The sequence below is a fragment of the Hippopotamus amphibius genome, chromosome 13, assembly GCF_030028045.1.
Source record: "Hippopotamus amphibius kiboko isolate mHipAmp2 chromosome 13, mHipAmp2.hap2, whole genome shotgun sequence".
In the NCBI taxonomy this organism is placed as follows: domain Eukaryota; kingdom Metazoa; phylum Chordata; class Mammalia; order Artiodactyla; family Hippopotamidae; genus Hippopotamus; species Hippopotamus amphibius.
In genome coordinates this window covers 39,736,755-39,757,810 of record NC_080198.1, presented here as the reverse complement: position 1 = coordinate 39,757,810, position 21,056 = coordinate 39,736,755, and the positions used below count along the sequence as shown (strand labels likewise).

General features: G+C 43.8%; 1 protein-coding gene across 2 annotated transcripts in view; it reads right to left on the bottom strand.

Annotated features, from left to right (window-relative positions):
- Positions 1 to 3,994: 3,994 nt before the first annotated feature.
- SMARCC1 (SWI/SNF related, matrix associated, actin dependent regulator of chromatin subfamily c member 1) overlaps positions 3,995 to 21,056 on the bottom strand; it is a 186,057-nt gene continuing 168,995 nt past the window's right edge. For both annotated transcript variants that reach the window (XM_057704810.1, XM_057704809.1), the window contains exons 26-28: positions 18,998 to 19,259; positions 8,098 to 8,274; positions 3,995 to 5,767 (exon numbers count right to left, since the gene is read on the bottom strand). In XM_057704810.1, coding sequence (XP_057560793.1) covers positions 5,670 to 5,767; positions 8,098 to 8,274; positions 18,998 to 19,259 — 537 coding nt within the window. In that variant the 3' untranslated portion in view covers positions 3,995 to 5,669. The remainder of the gene's footprint in view (positions 5,768 to 8,097; positions 8,275 to 18,997; positions 19,260 to 21,056) is intronic.

The window sequence follows — 21,056 nt, the reverse complement described above, 5'->3', positions numbered from 1 at the left end:
AGCCTGCTGCCCTGTGCATAGAAAGCCACTGGCTTGGCCAGGGGGATGCTGTCCAGGGCATAGCTGATTCTGTTGCCGTGGCTGGGGGCATACTTCAGTCTGAACAGGAAGCAGCACAGTTCCTGGCTTTAAGTCCTCAGTAGTAACCACTACCATTTTTCTGAGTTTTTGGTTTTCCTAGTGCTCTAATTTGTCTTATTCTGCACAACGATATGATTAATGTTTTACTGGTCATTTTACACACTTGCAAATGGACACTAAGATTATGCTAATGAAGTGATAAGGCTAGGATTTGAACTAAGATCTTGCTTTCAAATCTTTTCATTTTAATATGGAGGCTTTTCATTCTTGCTTCTTAATTTTAGACGAGGAATCAGGATGCAGAGGTAGGGCCTCACTTGGCAGAATGGAAACCCAGCCTCTCCCCCTGACCCCCACTTCCACCTGGGTGTTTAAAAGTTAATGCTATGTTCTTTTAACAGAGTACAATATGGCGGTCTAGACTCACGTCCTGTATCAAGTCAGAGAGGGACATCTAGCATGGTATCTCTCCCGCCAGTGTGCTGGGTAGATACCTGGTTCTGGACTGCAGGGCAGTCAGTTTTGTGACATTTTTGGTGGTGGGCTGCTGGGAATGGTCCTTCTTGCACCGCTATCAGGAAGAAGGGAAGAGCCAAGGGGTGGGGGCCTGAGTTCTTCATGCTGACCACCACCTCCTCACTCTGGAGTCTCAATTTGCACAAGTGCTCTCATCTTAGAAAAAGACATTAAGCTCTGGAGGTGGTCATCTTGTTTGGGGAGTGGGTCTGCTACAAAATTGGAAAGGCCCCTGAACTTCATTACCTCAAAGCCAGGTCAGTTGGGAGAAAGCCACACAGCACATGTCAATACAGCCTCAGACGTGGAGCAACCACGCTTGTCTGCAGAAGAGTCCTGCTGCCTCAGCAGGCAACCTAAGTGCTTCTCGGCAACACCATAGCTACTGCAGAATATGCAGACTGGAACACAGTCAATCTGGATGGCCGTGGGAAATCCATCAGTGTCGGGGCCAAACCAGCCAGAGAAATCAAGAGCCCTGCCCACTTTCTAACCCCTTTGGGACCACCTGATAGTGAGGGAAGACAGCTACAGAATCAGAGTGGGAGGTGTTTTTCTTCATGTCACAGCTGTCTGACAGTAGTGGTCACTGTACTGTATTAGGGCATGGTGATTTTGCTGAGGCCTGCAAAGGCTGTACCCTAAGGGCAGGTGGTGGTGTAAGGTGGTTGCCAGAAATCAGTCATCTGGCTGCTCCCCATGGGTTTGGAAGGGGCTGGAAAGGCCTCTGGGGGCAGAAAGGAGTAAAGATGGCTCTGGGTCTGCAGGGAAGGCCAGAAACAAGACAGGGGACCAGACAAGGCTCTCTTCCGCTGGGGTCCTGTGAGAGTTGGAATAGGGATGGGTGGTCCAAGAGAGAAGTAGCTATAATTAAGTTTGGAATCTTTGTTTAGGTTGATTTATAGAACTCTCTTTCCTTCTACCCCTTCAGTCACCCTTTGGGTATGGCAGTCTTGTCTCAGCTCTGTTTTAAGGAGTTCAGGATCAAAGGTGCTTCCTAATAATAAAAGCGAGCCACAGGGAAATGAAGTTCAGGGGAGCTGTTCTCAAGGAGGTCCAACATCAAGGGTCCTGGGCTTAAAGGCAGGCAGCATTTCCTTCAAGAATGTGTCTTTCCATCTCTTTCTGAAAGATGACTTAAGTGGAGATAACTCATTAACAGGGGATCAAGATGCTTTCATGTTGTTTCCTGGAAGAAGCCCCCCTTCAACAACAGTGGAGCAACCAAATAACAACTATGCTCTTGAAACTGTAGAAAGCAGGGGCTTTATAATAAAAATCACAGGCAGAGGTTTGCAGAGAGAACAGGGGTTAGTTGGCATTGTGTATCCAGATGAAAGAGTTCTGATTATTCAGGTGGAGGTTTTTAGGAATGAAAGTTAACCCTCAGCTTACCAAACTTCACAGGACAGAAATCATGGAAGAACATCCAATTCACAGACTATATACATTGTCCCCCAGAAAACAACTGATTACACTGTTGTTTTTACTTCATGAACACTTAGCACTAACTAAACTATTTATGGTCTGGTATCCCCCAGACCATTTACCGTATCCCCCATTTTTCTACAAAAAATATAAGTGGCCTGGAGTACAAGGGCCTTGCCTTACCTTATTCATAATTATGACTGCATCCAAGTTCTAGTGCCTGTCACACTAGGCTCTCAAATGTTTACTACACTGATAGGCTCACAGAACGACTGTCAGGAACTGCAGAGAGCTTGCTCTACCATACAACCTTCTTAACCAGTGGTTCTCTAAAGGTGATCCCATGACTAGCTGCATCAGGATCCCCTGGGGATCTGTTAAAAAGGCAAAATTTCAGAACACACCCCAGACCTGCTGAATCAGAAGCTTTGAGGATAGGGCCCAGAAGCTTGTATGTTAACAAACTCGCAGGTGATCCTGATCTGCACTGAAGTTGGAAAACTGCTGTTCTTAATCGCATTTTGGGGAATTATTCCATCCACAGGAAGGATCTGAGGAACCTGTGGAAACCTGGTTAATTGTGCATGTCTTGGTGTGCTCTAAAAATAATTCACACTCAAGTTTATAAACCAATCTTTACGTTGAATCAAGGATTAACTTCCCTCATCACCCTGAGGGAAGTATAGGAGTCCTGGGACACCCAGCTGGCTCTAGCACTCTTTACTAGAGGAAAGTCAAACAGGTCAGAAAGCACAGCACAATAAGCTCACACACTTCCTCGAAGAGCCAAGTGTTTACCTCCTGGCAGACACAGAATCCGCTTCTTTTGATTCACTGGGTTCACAAGCATCTTGAAAGCACTGGTTTGTTTTCTGCATAGAGTCTGCACCTATGTGTGCTCAAAGGCTATCCATGAGAGCGTATCAAAGTTCACAGAATCATCTGCCCTCAATGCCTGCCTCCAACTCGAGGCTATCCAAACTGCAACCTGACAAACATTCTCTAGTGCACCAAGCAGAACTCCTCTCTTGGAGGTGCCAGGATGTTGGCCACCCTTCCTGAAGAACTTCCACACATCTTTCTTCACTTTGACCAAGGAAATAAATAGCGTGCAAGGCACATTCAACCATATGATCCTTAAGCCTCATGAAGATGAGAAGGTAGTCAGTCAGTCAGGAAACCCAAGCCACTGAACTTTAACTGATGACCAAGACCAGGTGAGGCTGAATATTTAGACTCCTCCTAGGACACAGGAAGAAACTGGTATATGAACGCAGAGAATGGGACTAGAATCCAGAAATGACGTTCCATTTATTCACTGAAAAAGAGGGAGATTATTAGGCCTTCTTGATGAATTTCTTCTGATCTCCCAAAACTCCCTCCCTTCACTTTTCCAAAATAACACAGAGAAACACGTTTGTACAAAAACCACATATTATTCACCCCCCCCCCTCAAAATCTGATGGCTGTATTACAGGAATGAAACTAGATCAAAGACATAAAAAGAAAAAGTCACCACATACTGAAACATAACAGTGTTAAGAATTCAGGTATTCTATAGAATTATCACCAGCATAGTAAAAATATTTCCACCTGGATCTTTTAAATTTGAAAGTGATCACATTAAAGACCTGAGGTTACAAGAGACCACAGTATGAACCAGAATTCCATTTTCCTTCTAAGACCTCAGTGGAAAAGGTAAGTATTTGGAATGAGTTTCCTTTGGGAAAGACTGGTGGGAAAAATAGGGAAAACCCTGGCCATTGTCAAAAGGCACTGGGGTCTTTCTGGAGTCAAAAGCAATGGAATTAATTAAACTCCAGTAGCAACAAGCTCATTTCCACTCCAAGAGTCTAGAATAAACTCAAAAAAGGAACAAGGTCTCCTTGGTTCCAGTACTCTGATGGTGACCAGGGCCACCTGGTTAGAGGTAACACCTGAGGGTTTGAAAGGCAAATCTTAATTGTGGTTTAATTTTTTTTTTTTTTTTTTTTTTTGCTTTCTGATATTAAGGAAAAAAGTTCTAAGCTGTTTTATAAACACCTTCCCACACCCTCACATACGTAAAGCTTTATAGTATAGAAAAAGTATCCAAAAGATGTTCCACTTTGTATTCTAAATGAAACTGCCACTTGAGAATGTGAAGAGGCCAGGTGCTTTGGAAATCACGCTCTACCCAAAACACCCTTTCCCCACCCATGGAAAGACAGAGGGCAGGGGAAGAAGGACAAGAAAACCAAGAACTCTCAAGTCACTCACTCATCAGCAGGGGTAGAAACTGGGCTCATATTAAGGCATTTTTGTGGCTCTTCCTCTGGAATGGCATTCCACTCTCCCAGCCCGAGCACCCCACCCTCAAAGCACGATGCTCTGATTGCCAAGTGAGTTCCTTGGTACCCACAGCATCTCCTTGACAACCCTGTGATAGATGGAATGTGAGATCTCAGACAGGGAAGGGAGAAGGGATGAGAGGCTGTTGATCCTGCCCCACTTCTCCAATCCCACCCCAAACCTAAAGTACCGCTTCACTAAATCCCACTCACCCTGGCTACTGCAAGAGGTAGTTTGGGGACTTGCACCCCCAGCCAACCTAACCAAGTTCCATGAGCTAAAATGTTTATCAGCACTATCTACTTACTTTTTATTTTAAGTTTTTTTTTTTTTTTTTAAGAGCGAGAAAAAAAGAATGCATACAAAGTAATGAATAGTGGGCTAGATTCATTGGGTGGCCACCTTCCTAGACTCCTAAAACTTTCCTGGCTAGTCTAGGGAACTAAGGAATACCTCCCAAATCGCGGCTCACACTGCCCTCAGAAAAACACCCCCCTCCCCACCCCACCCCCCACCCCTGCCCAAATCTAACAAACCATCTGCATAGAAAACCAGAACCAGTGGGCCTGGGGAAGGAGTGGATCTGTTCAAATGCTTGTGCTCTCCCCTACCAGGGACTAAAGGGGGATGTTCTGCCAGGCAGGCTGGAGGCTCTCACAATCCTCACTAGGGATAAAATCAGTGGGGTCCTTTCCCATCTCTTTTAATTTTGGTGCATCAACGTGTGGCAAAAGTCTCATGAAACTTCACCATCAGCACCATTCTTAGCTCAGATAAGCAGAAATAAGGTCACTTATAATGCCTTAAGGTTTGTCCCCTCTGGCTATCCCCTCTGCCCATCACTATTTTTTGGTTCCTGTTAACTTAGGATGCTCTCCTTTAAAGCAATAATGACCAGGGAAAAAAAAAGATAAGAAAAAAAGATAATGATTATAAAGCATTATCCACAGAAAAGTAAGACAAAGCACAAAAACTGCAGGAGAGCAAAAATGATAGAGAATGCTAATGTTGACAGATCCTGCAGATAAACTGTCAGTGTACCCCACACCAGGACAGGAAAACGCTGAGTGTTTTTAGGACGACTAGGGCACACTGTCACCACAGGCTTCCCCTTGAGTGTTGGAGGATGACCTAACACAAGAGGTGTCAAGAGCACAGAGAGGGGTGGCAAGAGGAATGGGGAATATGGGATGCGTGCTTGGGGCTGCAAGAAGAAAAATCCTGAAAGAAACCCAAGGAAGCTGAGCAACACAAGTCGTTATCCCCACTCCAGCTGGTGGCGCTGGGCGTGTACGTCCCCTGCATCTTCCAGGCTAGGGCGCAGCCGAGGCTGGTGGGCCTGGAGCGGGAGGCGGAGGGACTCCATCTGCAGGTGGTGGAGGTGGCGGCTGCTGCTGCGGTGGAGGGGGATCTGCAAACACATCCAAAAGTAACTCGTCATTGCTGGAAACACAGGGGCCTGGGAAAGAGCCCATTCAGAGAAAAATGACTTAAGAAAAGTTTCTTTATGGCCTGTGAGGCACTGCTGCTGCTGTGATCTACCTGGGGCAGGTCCATCTGAATCTCCAGGTCACTGCTCATGTTGCTTCCTCGACCCGTGTGGCTGGGGGAGTGGGAGGTGTCTGAATCTGCCCCGATCTCCTTCAAGGCCCATCCCTTCCAAGAATTACTCCAGACCTTTTCAAAACTTAATTATATTTTGACTTTATTGTATTTTAATGATCCTCACTGCTAATTTTATTTCTTCAGTTAAATGATAAGCTCCTTCCTGAGCAAGTTCTGTGTCTTCTTTTCTTTCTCTCATAGTGCCTAGCCTAGCTGGGCACAAGACAGATTATCAGAAACTTCTTGCTGTTATTACTCTCTCCACCAGGGCCAGAGAGCTTCACTTGAGGCAGCTGCTGACAAGCTGGACACTCCTGGGAGGCCCCACAGCTCCTGAACTGCAGTCCTTGGGTTTTTGGCCAAAACTAGGTCAGGTCCTAAAGGGAACAATTTGTATGAATGTCTGGGGCTCTTTCCTATTTAAACTTTAGCCACTTTAGTGTACAAAAGAACCCTAGAGATAGCTTAATCCAGGGTTTTTTGAACTTTTAGATTTCGCCAGAAATGAAAACATATGAAACAAATAATTAAAGTGCAGCCTTGTTTACCAGTCAATTCACCCAACCTTCCCCCTAGGAGGTTTCCACCAAACTGCTAAGGCTCTTCAAAGCATTTTGAAGCCCGCTGGTCTCATCCCTTGTGTCATCTTTCAGTGGAGAAAACTAAGGCCTGAAGAGGGGAAGCGACTTGCCTGATGAGGCCTACCCAGTGCCCTGGAGCCAAGTCAGTGGCTCAGAATCCCTGAAATTCATTTGTGGCAATTGATGGGGAGCGCCTGAAACCTTCCACATTCTCAAGGTGCTCCACTGAGGGCCCTTTAGGATGGAATCCTGTACACAAATCACAGGTTATCAGCAGGACATCACAGTGGTAAAGACCAATGACATTATCTTTGCAATGGAGACGGCAAACTGGTCAAACCTCCTTATTAGCCATCACATCTGTATACCACCTGTAAGGGGCGCAAGGCAAGGATCTCCTTGCCAAGGAAAAGAGGTATCCACTAGACTACGGCCTCTGACCAATGACTCAACAGAGATCAGTTTTTCTATTGTTGTAATCCTATACTGACCCAGCTCAACTGCTGTCTTTCTTCTGTGCACCTACTTTGTCCTTGCCCCTGGGGGTCCAATGAGAAAGGAGATGCACCTTTGTCGACAGAATCTGTCTCCTGGCCCTAGGAAGTCTCCCAGATAACTACAGTGAACTCAAGTCACTTCATAGTCTCATGTAACTTATGGTAAATCCTATACTACTATCCATTTGTTCATGTCTTATTTTCCCAACTAAAGCTCCTGGAGGCCAGGAATTCCTATGCATCCTACCTCTCTATTGTGAACAGGAGCTAACTCCTCCTCACACACATGACTTCTAAATGGAGGTGGGTTCACAGATGTGGCTGGGTCACTATCGGCTGCATTTTGGGATCATTACTCCTCGTCTACAGGAGTAAAGGGGAGGCCAGGCTCTGATGCAATCCTCTGGGGGCCAGGGTTGGAGCGGAACAAGGGCCGCATGGCAGAAATGAGCTGGCTTTGCACATACCACCAGACAGACATCATTCAGCTGCATTTGTGCCTTCTCCATGGAGCCTGCTAAGACCTCAAATTCCTTCTCAACACAGCCCCTGAGTACTCCTTCCTTAGTCTAAGCAGCCACTGCCAATATATCAGAGTGGCTACAAGAAACTTACTTGTTATTCCTGCCCTAAACCAGATCCTCCTCTTTCCTTTTCACCTACCACTTTTAAACCCTGTATCCATAAAAGGCTCCTACGGGAAATATAATGACCAGTAGCTCTGTATGTCTACCAAGATTCAAATTACATAGGCTTAAACAGGCATGGGCAAGGTGTGCCCTTGGCCTTCCCCAAGACCCTGGTGTCATGAGTGCACGCCAGGAAGGCTATGGCATACGAGCCCGACTAACTGGGAGCACTCTGCACTCATCACCTGTGTCCCTGTCCATCAGGAGTGCTGAAGAGCAATGACCCAAAACCAGTCTTTTGGAAGCCAATCTTACAGGTCATATTGTCCATGGACCTGTCAAACCCCACAGAACAAAAAGCCTGCCTCCCTTGTGTACGGCCCTCCCCAAAAGACCCGGGGGTAATGCATCCCCCACCTGGTTACTTACACATGCCGTTAGGTGCCGTGAGGGGTACCCGGGGTCCCAAGATGTTTCCTGGGATTGGAGGCATACCAGGAGGGGTAGGGCCACTCCCAGGGGGGTGGATGTTGGCTGCAATGGTGGGCATCATGCGGCCTGGCATGGGCTGCCCAGGCATCATGGAACCTGGGCCTGGTAGCTGACCTGTGGAGGGAGATTTATAGTACTAAGGTAAGTGTACTAGGAAAAAAAGGAGTCAACTCACAGCCTGAGACTGCTAAATACAGACAAATACCTAACCCTCCAAAAGGATATGAAAGATCAACAGAGCAATAATCTGTAATAATCTCACTGTCCTGCTTTTAATTTGGGGTGGGGGGGTGCAGCAGGAAGATAATGTGGCAGGCCTGTGGAGTGAATGACTACCCTAAGCTCTGGTATAGGTAGGTAGTTTTAAGAAGCAACTACCAGGCTTCCTAGGTGGTGCAGTGGTTGAGAATCCACCTGCCAATGCAGGGGACACGGGTTCGATCCCTGCTCCAGAAGATCCCACATGCCGCGGAGCAACTAAGCCCGTGCGCCACAACTATTGAGCCTGCGCTTTAGAGCCCGTGAGCCACAACTATTGAGCCCATGTGCTGCAACTACTGAAGCCCACGCGCCTAGAGCCCATGCTCTGCAGCAAGAGAAGCCATGGCAATGAGGAGCCCGCATACCACAACGAAGAGTAGCCTCCACTCACCGCAACTAAAAGAAAGCCCACGCACAGCAAAAAAAACCCCAACACAGCCAGTAAAATAAATAAATAAATTTATATTAAAAAAAAAAAGAAGCAATTAACAAAAAAGCATTCTAGGGACTTCCCTGGTGGTCCAGTGGTTAAGAATCTGCTTTCCAAAGAAGGGGACAAGGGTTTGATCCCTGGTTGGGGAATTAGGATCCCATATGCCATGGGGCAACTAAGCCCATGCACCGCAACTACTGAGCCCGCACACCACAACTACGGAGAAGCCCATGTGCCACAACAAAGAGCCCGCGTGCCACAATGCAGCCAAATAAATAATAAATTAATTAATCAATTTTTATAAAAAGCATCCTAAAAGAAGGCATTCATTCTGGTTAGTTTCGGTTAACAATGCATTGTCCAATATCTTCCTGAGGACACAAAATGCCAGGCACAGACCACAGGGAGTGGAGAGAAGGACTTTAACAGCAAGTCAGTGCACAGTCCAAGGACCACAGCCCAGTCCAGACTGAGCTTCATGCACAGGCTATGTGGGAAGGTATGCCTGAAGGGGTATTAGTCACAACTGTGTAATCACCATTAAAAAGGAATTCTGATTAGAATCTTCAAGTCCTGTTCACAGAAAAATCTCTCTCTCTCTCCCCAGCCATGAAGCACTGGCCCTGGAGAACCATGATGGGGGAAATACACCACTCCTTCATCTCCTATTGCTTTGATATGTATGATGGGAGAGGCTAGTCACAAGAACAGAAAACACCTCCTGCATTTAGTTTCACACCGAGTCTTTAGAACTTTCAGCAAACTTTTTCTGTAAAGAGCCAGATAGTAAGTATTTGGACTTTGCAGGCCATATGGCCTGTCACAAGTATTCAATTTTGCTATTGTAGCAGGAAGGCAGTCAGAGAATATGTGACAAATAGGTTAAACAAATAGGTTATTTAACCTATTTGTTACAATACATCTTTATTTATGGACTCTGAAATGTGAATTTCACATAATTTTCATGTGATATAAACATTCTTTTGCGTTTTCCCCAACCACTTAAACTGTAAAAACCATTCTTAGCTGATGGCCCCTACAAAAAAACAGGAGATAGGCCAGATTTGGTTGTAGTTAGCCAATCCTGCCTTAGATATGGTGGTAGCTATTCATTAATTCTTCAGCTCAGTGGTCTGGCTGCTGGGCTTGGCTTTAAAGAGTTACAAATGAAGAAGAGTTTAATGCGCACAAACCAAGGCTGAAGCTATCTATAAGGACGAATTATACTCTCTACAGAATAAGGAAAGAGAATCTATATAGTTTTTTTTTTTTTCTTTTTTAAACCTAGGGACATTAACATCTATATAAGGTCAACTGTATAAGGTTCAGCTGTCTCAGGACTATGCCTAGTCCTGAGACAGCTGGAAATAAGAATGCTTGAGGTTCAAGCTTGGAAAACTTGGGAGATGGGACTACCAGATAGCTAACTGGCAACTAAAATACACAGAGCAGTACTGGAGATAACTCAAGTGTAGAATTCTCTGTCAGTGCGCAGAAAAAGGCCTCTCTTAAGAAAGACACACAAAGCTTCAAGCCTCATACCATCTATTTCTAGTGTTTGTTCCCTGAGCCAGGACTCAAAGAGAGGAGCCTTTCACTACAGGCTGTCAATAAAGAGAAGCCCAGTGAGATACAAGAGTCAGGAAGAGGTGGTCTGCTGTCTTTGGGGGATTATTTTTTAAAAGTATAATATATCAACCTTATGCCTCAGAATAAACAGGACAGCGAGTTTGGGGCCTTCTGGCCCACCTTCCTGTGCTCTATAACGCAATTATGCAAAAGTACAGCAGAGGAGCCCTAGAGGCCCACCTGCTGCAGGACAACTTGATCAAATCACCTCAGAGAAAGCAAGAATAGGTGCTGGGCTGACACTACCGCTGCTCTTACACCACTGAGCATCAGCAGTTAAAGCTGGGTGCCTGTGCCACAGTGCTAGGACAGATTTAGGCAGTGTTGAAGAGTCTATCCACGTAGGGAATGACAGAGATAAAAGAAACAAATGCCAAGTACATTACAAGCCATACAAACGATGAGTACACATAAAGGTGTGGCGGGCAAATCAAGGGAAAACTATGGAAGGAGCAAGAATAACCAGAATGTATCGGTTAATCAAGACCAACTTGTGAATGACTTGGGATTTTGGATAAAGTGTATATAAGGTGAAGGAAGGGAATTAGGAACAGGATAACAGCAGACTATCCTAAACACCAGGCCCAGCCTGAGTTACACAATCAGAAAATAATATGAACGTTGTTCCGTTTATATGCAGCATCTTCATCCTCACCGTCTCCTCTGAGGGAAGTGCATCACCTTATTATCTATCACCTGCATTTCCAGGAAGAGTAACAAGCTCAAAAGCTTATTTTAAAAAAGTGCCAGGTTACAGAGCCAAGCTGTCCACGCGTGGCTTGTCTGACATGAATCAAAGCAAAGGGGACTGGATGAATCATGCACACAGAACAGGGAGAGGGACTTGGCCGGTAAGGCTACCGGGGACTGGGTGAAAGGTTTTAGAGAAGCGGGGAGCATGGGCCCGATTTTCTGTGTGATGGAAAGCCTTAAGAAGGGATGCAGAGGAGTCTGAGCCTAGAGAAGAAGACAAGAGCTTTTGGAGAAAAGTAGGTGCTGCATGAGGGCAGGATAAGTAGATAAGAGCTGGGAAGTGCACCCTTACAGGCATCCTGGGGATGGGTGAAAGAGCAAGGAGGAGGAGTGAGTGTGATGCTGAGAAGGAGAAAGAGTTTGGGTTTGGCATCCGACTTGTATGTGAAGTGTAGAGAATGGGGGAGGACTCTTGTTTTGGGAACAGGAGGTGCAGGACTGGCTGCCATTCCAGTGGAACACTGAGATGGGGTGAAGGGATGGTACAGAATTCTCAAAGTTTCCAATGGGCAATAAGTAGCACACACAGAGCCTTATTATTCTAAGAATCAGGGTCAGTCCTCTGTAACTATCCCAGCTCCCTTCCTACCACACGCCTATGAGGCCATTACTAAACAAAATGTTTTGTTTCCCACTCTCTGAGTCTCTACTAATGATTCTCTAACGGTATCCCAGGTGGTGAGACAGGGAGAGAGGAGATACTTTTGCTGTTGTTGGGGGCAGGAGGCCTAGTCTGAAGTCCAGACCTATAGAATCCTAACCTGGAGATGAAAGAACACTTTTAATGGATTTGCTGTGATGAATGGAAGCCATTCACTAGAACAGATAATACGGCCGATGTTTATCAATGGGTGCAGATTGCCTCCTTCTACCCAGTTCAACCTGGACAAGAGGCCTTGAGCAAGTTAGGAAGAACATTTTGCCAGCCCTTCTCAGGTCTCTCTCTCCAAAAAACCAACAGTAAAGCACTGAAGAATGCCTTTACAAAAAGGTCAAAACGAGTACTGAGTAAGGGAAAAAGAAGAAAGAGCACAGACCTGGTGTGTGCTCACTAAGTGACAGGACACACAACTGTTTAGTTCTAACCATTCTCGTCTATAGCAGTAAGATAGAGTTTTATACTTTGATGTCTACAGCAAGGTGTAGGTTACCCAAACTCCTGACTGACCAGTGAACATCCGGGTCAGCGAGCTACCCAATACCATTCTCAACAGGGAAAGTACAGATGAACGAGACTGGAAGCTGAACAGTGAGATCTCACTTCCACTTTACGCCAACTCAGATGAGTGGCCTTGGACAAGACATTTAGGATGCCCTGAACCTCAGTTTCCTGAGATTATTATAAAGAGTGATGCTAAATATCTGCTGTACTCTCACCATTCGGCTCTCCGTATGATCAGGGAAACTGTTTATTTGTTACGGTGCTTTATTATGTCACTGACTCTCATGAGAAGCAGAGCAAATATTCTCGTTTTACAGAGAATAAACAGAAGCTCAGAAAACTTAAGAGACTTGTTTATGGTCATAGAACTTGTAAGAGGAATCAGATCCAAGTCTTCTGATTCTAAACCCAACTCTCTTTCCACCACATTATTCTGTGCTCAAATGAAACAGTTCATGTGAAAGGACTTAATATAAGTCAGCATTAAAAAAAGAAATCTAAGATGTAAACTTTTAATTCCAAGCACCATGTTTTCTTCTTCACTACATCAACAATAAGGAGACTGCTCTGTTTCCTGCAATAAATAATCTTAACAAATATACTTCCTAGCACTTTGCAGTGGGTTAGATGGTGGCTCCCAAACAGATATGCATACATTCCAATACCTGAAACCTGTAAATGTAACCATATTTAGAAAAAGCATCTCTGCAGATTTAAGTTAAGGATCTTGAGTTGACATCATTCTAGATTATCTTGGTGGGCCCTAAATCCAATGACAAGTGTCCTTATAAGGGACACATGGAGGAAAAGACACAGAGAGGAGAAGGAAGGTGAAGATGGAGTAAAAAGAGATATGGCCACAAGCCAAGGAATGCTACCAGAAGCTGGAAGGGGAAAGGAAAAGACTCTCCCCTAGAGCTCCTGGAGGCGACATGACCTTGCTGTAGCAGCTCCCAGAATTGTGAGACCTACATTTCTCTTGTTGTAAGTTACCATGTTTATGAAAGGGGAAGACAAAGACTGAGTAGCTCACCCAATGTCATAAAGTGTATAAATAGGGGAGCCCAATTCTGACCTGGGTACTCTGGCTCCAGAGTCGGTGCTTACAACAAAGTGCACTGTGAGGATGCAGGGGACCTATCCCTCTTCCAGCAGACTATGTGATGCAAACCGTGCTAACCCTGCTGCCACTAAACTGATAGGTCAGTTATTCAATCCACACCTAGCTCCAGAAACAATCTGGCAAAGAGGGCCATCAGTGGCACACTGACACAGACTCACAAGGTGATACCTAACAAAACACACTGGAATAAGCCTGCAGACTCTGCTGTCAGGCCCATCAGTGCCATTTCCAAAGCTACCTGCTCAGCAGCAGTGGCCCATTTACCTATTTCCCTATATTTTTATGGCAACAAGCTGGGATAGAGAAGCTTTAGGGTTTTCCAAGATTATAAGCCCAACACCTTGAAAAAACCTTTCCTTTCTCTTGCTATAAACCCTGAAGCTTTCTGTAAAACAAAGCTCTTCTATCCTCCTGTCACAAACGGCCATAAAGCCACTGGGGTATGAGTATTTAAGGTATGAGAGGACAATGGCTCCTTGGGAGAGGTGGCAGCAAAAAGGAAGGACTAGAAAAAAAAACTTCCACTTGTGAGACCTTGCACAGACAAACATTTCTCAGGAAAGCAAGAAGCACCAAGAGTGAGGCAGTGTCCCTATGCCATCCAGAGGTACTGGTATGTCTAGGGCAGTGGATTTAGAGAACAGACAGGGAGGAGATAACGCTGCTGTGAGTTGGGGCCTGCCTGGCCACTTGCCAGGCAATGACAGTTATCTCATGGAATCCTTCAGGTTGTCAGGAAGACTGTAAGGGCTCAGCTTCAAGATAAGGAAAGTAAGTCTCAGAGAGGCTATGTAATTTGGTCCAAAGTCACAAGGAACAAGAGACTGAGCTGTCTGACCCTGAGGCTCATTTTCCTTTCCTTTACACCCCCTGCCTTAAAAGAGTATTTCTTTCCTTGGAAAAGCCAATTTCTAAGGACCAAACTTGAAATGGGATAGAAGTCAAGAGGACTGAGGAGAAGACAAAATCAATTTCTTGTAAGTCAACCCCTGTTTTTTTGAAATCTAAATGTCCTTGGGTTTTCTGGTTTCTGATATGGGTCTCACCACTTTTAAATGGATGACAACGTCTGAAGGCATTTCCATTAATTCTTACTAAACATGAAGAAGTCTGGCCCACAGATACCTAAAATGAACCAGAGCAGGCCTTACCAAACAAAACAAAGGGTGTGTGTATGTACTTTCCATTAAAAAAAATTCAGGTGTTTCTTTTTCCAGTAGAGAGGGAGGTGAGAGAGAGAGATGTGGCTTCAGAACAGCAGTATCAAAGCATAAACTGGTGGGTGTCTGACCTACATACAAGCTTTTTTTTTTTTTTTTTTTTTTTTTTTTTTTTTTTTTTAAAGAGCAGGCAACTGAAGCCTGAAAAATAGAAAGGTTTGCTAAAATTAGGCTTTGCCTAGTGGAAAAATCCCTTACACCCTCAGGTTTATTAGATCTTATACTAAAGCGTTACAGCCATCTCCCCTAATATAATATTATTTAAGGATTTTACTTTTATTCTTTGGGATGGGAGAGGCAGGTAGGTAAAGAACACAAAACTAGGAAAGGAACCTATAAATTTCCAGTCTTAAGCACATTTCACTGCTATTTCTACCCATCCACAGCACACTCTCTGGCTGAGTCCCCCAGAGAACGGAAATAACAATCAGGGCCAAGTGAGGGGAAGCCCAAGCTCCTCGAGGTTGCCCCTCCCTCCGCAGCTTCCGGGGGGCACAGACGCTCTTTGTTGAAGACTGTGCCCTCACTGTTCTCTTTGTGAGGATAACCTGCTATTCCGGAAAGTGGCACAGCAGCCTTGTTATCACATGATGCAAGCAGGACCAAAGGCACTGCAGATAATAAAGATTTGGCTGCTGTGATGAGCTAGTCCTTTTCCCTTTTTAGTGTGGGACTCTGAGTTGGGGGGAGAGGGGAGGCTGTGAAGTGACAAGTGGTTGTAATCCTTTCCTGAGTACTATTTCCCACAGGGAGGGCTGTGTAAGTGGGGCTACCTTGGGGGCTTAAGAGTCAAGTGCTTAATGCCTTGATTGAACAACCAATATTTTACTAATTGATGCAGCATATTCTAGTTCTGTTATTAAAACATCTCTACCAATCCTGAGTTCTCATCAAATCAGATCAATTCCTACTCTGATTTTTCTTAAGTACTTCTAAAAATTCTTATACTATTAATGAGCAAATCATAAAGATACTTAAACCAACATGTTCTTTTCTCTCTGCTTTTCACACCCAGAGACAAAGGCTTCCCCAATGCAGGCAGCTCACTCCAGATCCATGAGGCATGAATACTCAAGAGTGTCTCATTTACTATTAAAAGCCCAAGGGGAGGGCAGAGCTTACACTGCACTTACTAGATTTTTAGGTAATCTTCCTTTAAATATACTTGGCGCTCTGTTTGTCCATATCCATGGGATTTGCATCCATGGATCTAGAGGGCCAACTGTATTCACTGTACAGTGCCATTTTATATAAGAGACTTGAGCATCCATGGATGCTCATGCATCCCCCCCATGGGGGCTCCTGGAACCAATCCCTAGTGGATACTGAGGGATGACTGTAGGTGCCAATGCCCCTAGAGGAGACCCCTTGCAGGTACATTCTCTGTTAAAAAATCATCAAGCAAAATACTTATGGCTTGTATATTTTTCCATATATACATTACATTTCAATAAAAAATTTTTAAGAAAAGAGTGACTTCCCTGGTGGTCCAGTGGTTAAGACTCTGTGCTTCCACTGCAGGGGTACACAGGTTTGATCCCTGGTCGGGAGCTAAAATTCCGAATACTGCACAGGGTATGGCCAGCAAAAAGAAAGAGGGAGGGAGGGCGGAAGGAAGGAAGGAAGGAAAGGGAACAGCTTGGCACAGATTTTAAAACACACTCTCATCATACACACAATGATACTTTTCTTTAAAATTCACTTAAGAAAAGCCTATTTCTGTAAGAAAGTAAAAAGAGAAACAAACCTATTTTTATTCAAAAGGCTAGTTTATGAAGTCTAGTTTTTCGCCACTGTCTCCCTAAAAGAATAGCTGTATCTGAGTCTGGTATAAATCCCCTTGGTCCTCCATCATGAGAGGTGGCATTGTGATAATCACTTTGGAATCAGAGTGAGACCAATATGAATCCTGGCTCCACCATACAGCAAGGCGACGTGGCCTTGACATGCATCAGTTCTTCAACTGAAAAGGGAAGCAAAAATACCATGGGTGAAAGACCTGGCATACAAACACCTGGGTGAAAAGTAAGCAAAAATACCATGGGTGAAAGACCTGGCATACAAACACCTGTTCTCACCAGGACGTAATTTAGAAAAAAAGGCAGAAAAATATCTTTTCTAAATGCAGATGGTGGAGCTCCTGAGAAGTTCTCTGTGAATAGCTACTGCAGAAGATTATGTTTAACACCATTAAGAACCAAATACCAAGGAGCCACAGCAAACCTGATCCTAAACATTTATCCCAAGAGTTTTAGGAACTGGATATTTAAAATAACTGTTTTTGAAAAATCACTTTGTGATCATCACCCTGTTAGGCATTCATATCTTTTTAACTTGAAAAAAAGTTAGATTTCATACAGAGATTTTAAGATTCACTCAAGCAGACAGATAGAAGGACTGAGAAATAAAGTATCCTGTGTCACGAGCCTGGCAGACTTCTACAACTATCTTCACAAACATCATTTAGATCAAGTGGCAAGTCTGATGATGGTAGTAAATTCCATAACTGCAATTTCATAGTGTGTGTGAGAGAGAGACAGAGAGAGAGAGAATAAATGGATGCTTCCCAGACAAAGCCAACCTAGCCCCATTTTTGGGTCAAGCCAATAAAAACTAATACCTAAACATGTTTGTGGCTATAAATTAAAATCTCATGTTGGTAACACAAGTTGTCAGATCATAGTTTTTTCAGTCATGGCTTCCTCAGGCAAAAACACCTAGTTATTTCCACAAGATTTAGAAATTCTGTCATTTGAGGAAGTCAGGCCAACTGACATTAGTCATGTTGGGAGTCTTCTCAGGCTTCCAAAGGGTCTATTTTTATTTCAGCTCACCTCTACACACCTTGGCCAAAGAACTTGCATCCCACCCTAGAAGCACAAACTTTGGCTCTGGGAGGCATCTGACACATTACTATAAAGTACCTATAAAAATCTTACAGGAAGACTGTTAATAAAGCAATATAAAACACAGCACATAGCCACACATATTACCCTCTAGGAAGCGAAGGAATATTGGGGGGGGGGGGGGGGGATGCTGAAATTAAAGGTACATTTTAGGTTTAATGATGTCAGTAGTTAGGTATGGAAGAATTGTGAGCTTGTCTTTCAAAGTGGTTAAAATGTGCTAAATGGCTGTCAACTTAAGGGGCACCCATGAGCTAAATGATGGGACAATTTGAGCATGAAAATGAATAATGTCCATAATAGATTGAAACACATAAAAATACAAAAATACATAAATCCACAATACTAAGAACATACACAAACAACAGGAAAAAAAAAAAACCCCTTACTGGTCACCTTTGGAGACTGTAGGGGGTGGCTTGCAGGAGGGGAGGACTCATTACTCAGGTAACTGATAAATAAAGGGAAAGGATGAAGCATTATCCAGACTCTCCTCTAAGGACTGACTTTCAGGGTAACTAAATGATTGGTGAAGAAAAGCTTTTTAAATAAAAGAATCACTGCTAATAAATACAGAAGAAATTTAAATAAATGCAGAAGAAATAATAAATTTAGAAATCTTACCATTTTGCAACACTTGATAAAATAACTGATCTAGGAAGCAACTCTCAATGGCAGGTAAAATCTTAAGTGAGTCTAATGGTGAACTCTGGAACACCAGAACCACTGACCAATCTGAATGTCACCAAGAGAGAACTGACATTACAGGAAAAATGCCTATGCCCCCAAAGTGAACTTGAACCTGCTAAAATATCCAGCGCCATCTTGCGGTTTATTTATGGGAGATGTGTGGAAGAGAGGAAAGGAGGGAGAAGGATACGTGAAATGACACCATGCACCTTGAGTGCACAAGTGGGCAAAGCCACAGGCAGAAGACCTTGATTTCTTCAACACGTGAATGGCATTTAAAAAAAAAAAAGAAAGGAGGGTGGGGGTGGTGGTGAATTGTTAAGATGTTAAAATAGATTTAAGAGAATTATTAGCAAATTCAAACAAATGAAGCATTCTAAGACATTTAATTAACGTTATTAAGAATTATGGTTACTTCTGTTGGGTGTGACATAGCAGGTTATGTTAAAGAATAAGATTTCCATTGGTTAGAGACACATTTTGAAGTCTCCTTCACACCAAAGTGAGGAGGAAGAGATAAAACATTGGTAATTTTGAGGCCGTGCAACAGGTATTTGGGGGATTTCTATGCTAGTCTCTCTCCTTTTGTCTACAGTAGAAGATTTCTAAAACAAAAAGTTAAGATGCCAGTCTTATCTGTGAGCAGAGCCTTCTTCTCACCTGGCTGGGGTGGATGAGGCGGTGGCATCTGGTGGTGCATCAGAGGGTAGGGAGGGGGCTGCTGATGAGGGATCATGCCGGGGTGCCCCGCTGCTCCAAGTGGCGCCAGGCCAGGTCCTCCTGAGTGCTGGTGTGCCTGTTGAGGGTTTTGTCCATGCTGCTGCTGTTCCATTTGCTGTCGGGCTCGCAACTCAGCGTATTTCAGCTGTTCCATGTGGAAGTTCTGGCGTTCAGTAAGCAACTGCTGCCTCTGTTGTTCTAACTGTTAAGAAAAGGAAGGGGGGAAGAAAATGACACCAGGAGAGGCCTTCAGATTTGGATGTCAACATAGGACATCTACATGATGCCTAAATTTCCCATACCTCATTACACTGCCTAGTCACCTCCTCTCCTGCAACAACCACAGTGAGAGAAAAGGCATTATTTCTTGAGAAACATGAAGTCAAGTTCTTCTCTATGTTAAGTATAAGGTCTGCCTTTCCTTGGAACCTTCACCCGGTGGGGACCCATTGTACTCAGAACACTTGTAATTCCATCTGTTTGACAGGCCTTCAGATATTTAAAAAACAGTTTCCATGACCACCTTATTCTTCCCCAGGTGAAACAAGCCTCTCCTTGTCCTCTTAATAGTCCCTTAGATACTAGTATTTCAAGTTCAACCAACATTTCCAGGTGCTCTCTTCTGAATGTGGTCCTTTTGGTTACTATTCTAGAATGTGAAACCAGAGTTAAATCCTCTGGATGAGTGGACGTGGCCTTAGCTGCAAAGATAACACATTTTCTATATGGAACTTCGGCAGTGCCACTGTAAATCTTAGCTTCCAAGTACTCAAAATTATACTGGGTAACACATTCACAGCATCTTTTAGAAGCCTAAGTAAAAATTTACATGAATTGTGGTTTGAAGAATACAAGCATTTCAATATTCAAGATAATCTTTCTGGGACCCAAGTTAAAATACAGAGCAATAAATTATTATATGTGCTAGGAAATTCAGAAACCATATGCTTGACAGTAGCTCAGAAAATAGAGCCCACCTTAAAAGCTATCAAAATTAATTCAACCCAGGGCTGACAGAGAAAATCACCTTTAACATGAACAAAAATAAAAATCCAGATTTCTAGAAGCAGTATAAAAATCATAAGGAGGGTTAATAGCACTATTTCTCTCCTATAATGTTCTATCCCACCATTTCAACACCAAGATCTTATTCACTGGGAGTTACTGCTACAGCATCCACAACGGCTCTTGGGCACTTGAGATGTGGCTAATTTGAAATGAGATGTACAATAAATGTAAAATACACACTGAATTTTGAAGACTCAGTATGAAAAAAATTATTTTCATATTGATTACGTGTTAAAATAATGTTATATACATATACTAGATTAAATAAAACATTGTAATTTTATTATTTTTTTTAATGTGGCTACTAGAAAATTTTAAATTACGTATATAGCTCACTATATTTCTGTTGGAGAGTACTACTCCACGGCATTTGCTAAGTCATAACATTTTAGCTTTCAGGAGCAGTCAGTTTTATAAATAAATACTACATACTATCATTAGCAAAATCTAGATGGAATATGCATGAGAATTAGCTTACAAATCTGGACTCTTAGCAGAGAGCAGCTTAGGGAGAAGTCCCTGTGGAACCTAGTGAGAAGCCTCACTGGCTACCAGGAGTAGCAAGTAGGGAATGTCCACAGATGGATGGAGTGCGGGAAGACAGGCTGCAGACACAGCATGAAGACAAGTGCCATGGCCAGATGAGGAGAGGAAAAGGGAGAGAACAAATGGTTAATGCTTATATCCGGGGTACTGATTAGCTGGCTTGCAGAAGAGTCTCCCTCGGGAGAAGATCTGAAATGATTTTGTAAGTGGCTGAGGGTTATCAGGAGGGAGGAGACACGGTGCTACCATGGTCTAACAGGCTGGTGCAGGCTCTTCCTTTTCTAAGGGTGATCCAAAGAGGCTAAAGCCTGGCTCAGTTTAACATATCCTTCCTTTCATAATCAGAAGGGTGCTGCAAGATGTAAACAGCAAGAGAATCTTCTGG